Source organism: Poecilia reticulata, linkage group LG13, assembly GCF_000633615.1.
Source record: "Poecilia reticulata strain Guanapo linkage group LG13, Guppy_female_1.0+MT, whole genome shotgun sequence".
NCBI lineage: Eukaryota > Metazoa > Chordata > Actinopteri > Cyprinodontiformes > Poeciliidae > Poecilia > Poecilia reticulata.
The window spans coordinates 33,394,607-33,395,938 of NC_024343.1; the positions used below are offsets into that span (position 1 = coordinate 33,394,607).

A 1,332-nucleotide genomic window follows, 5' to 3' on the forward strand; every position below is an offset into this window, starting at 1 on the left:
GGGGCAGTCGGGGGGCTGAATGAGACTCGGGGCAGTCGGGGGGCTGAATGAGACTCGGACTCGGAGTGGAAACAGACGCACCTTCAGCTCTTTGGGTCCTTCAGCGTAGAGTTTGATGCCCTGCTTCCCAGGGATCCCCGGAGGGCCTCGATCGCCCTGAAAATCAGTCACATAACCAATTAGCAGGCTGTCACCGTGGCGACACGCCCGTCACCGTGGCGACACGTCGGCCGTCACCACGGCGACTGTTTACAGCGGGTCAGAAGCGGATGGTCACCTTCCAGCCCTGCGGACCGGGACTCGTCGGACTGGAACCTTCCTGTCCCTGAAACAAAACCAGGAAGTTTCAGAATGAAACCTTCAACTCCAGGTAAGTTTGTTAATCACATCACCATTAATAACCGTTACTAACCATTAATAACCATTAATGCAGCTAATTCAGATTAAAGAACCCAGAGAACAATAGATCAAATGGAAATAATGATTCCATTTGGATGATTTGTCGTTTTGAATCTTCAGTCTGGCGTTTTGTTCTCATCTAAAGATTTTTTAACAGCAGTTTTGTTTACAGGAGCTTCATAATTCATATTATTTGTTGTTTCTGTTTGTTTGTGTTAAGTTTTTTCTAGAGTTTAAACTTCATAGATCGTTGAGAATGTCATCTGACGTTACATTATCTGAAAATAGTCAATATTATAATTTACAACAATAAGCTGAGGGAGAATTTAAGGTCCAGCTGACGGATCCAGTGTTACAGCAGGAACCACGAACGAAGCTGCTGGTTTCAGAGGACAGCAGCAGTAAAACCATGAGATCAGCCTGTAACTTCAGGAAACGTCTCTCTGACTCAAACTTACAAACCTTTTCTCCTTGGATTCCTGCAGGTCCTTGTCTTCCCTGGAAAATAAAGACTTCCTGGTCACTTTAAGTGCGATACAATATGTAGTTTTGTTCTTTAAATGCTGTAAAATAGGTAGTTTTGTTTAACGTTAAGGCCTACAGGAAGTCCAGGGGTCCCGATCCGTCCCGGTTCGCCCGACTGTCCTCCATGTCCACTTTGGCCCTGAAACACCAAGCAGTCGTTCAGTTAATCAAACCCAATGATAAGAGTTTAGGAGCCATTTCTCCATATTTTAATTTTAATTATTTCGTTTATTTTTACTTATTTACTTTCTCGTTAATTCATAATTAGAATTTTTGTTTAATTTTAGTTATTTATAATAAGTTTGCTGGCCAGTAATTTGTTGGGACGTATAAATCCGTCGTCATTAGGGAGTCGGTCGGTCAGTCAGTCAGTCAGTCAGTCAGACAGACAGTCAGTCAGTCAGTCAG

At 43.3% G+C, this 1,332-nt stretch overlaps 1 protein-coding gene across 3 annotated transcripts in view; it reads right to left on the reverse strand.

The window, feature by feature from the left end:
- The window catches only part of LOC103475298 (collagen alpha-1(III) chain-like), a 34,861-nt gene that overhangs the window by 20,137 nt on the left and 13,392 nt on the right, over positions 1 to 1,332 (reverse strand). For all 3 annotated transcript variants that reach the window (XM_017308390.1, XM_008426818.2, XM_017308389.1), the window contains exons 10-13: positions 1,001 to 1,063; positions 862 to 897; positions 278 to 325; positions 82 to 156 (exon numbers count right to left, since the gene is read on the reverse strand). In XM_017308390.1, the coding sequence (XP_017163879.1) occupies positions 82 to 156; positions 278 to 325; positions 862 to 897; positions 1,001 to 1,063 (222 nt within the window). The remainder of the gene's footprint in view (positions 1 to 81; positions 157 to 277; positions 326 to 861; positions 898 to 1,000; positions 1,064 to 1,332) is intronic.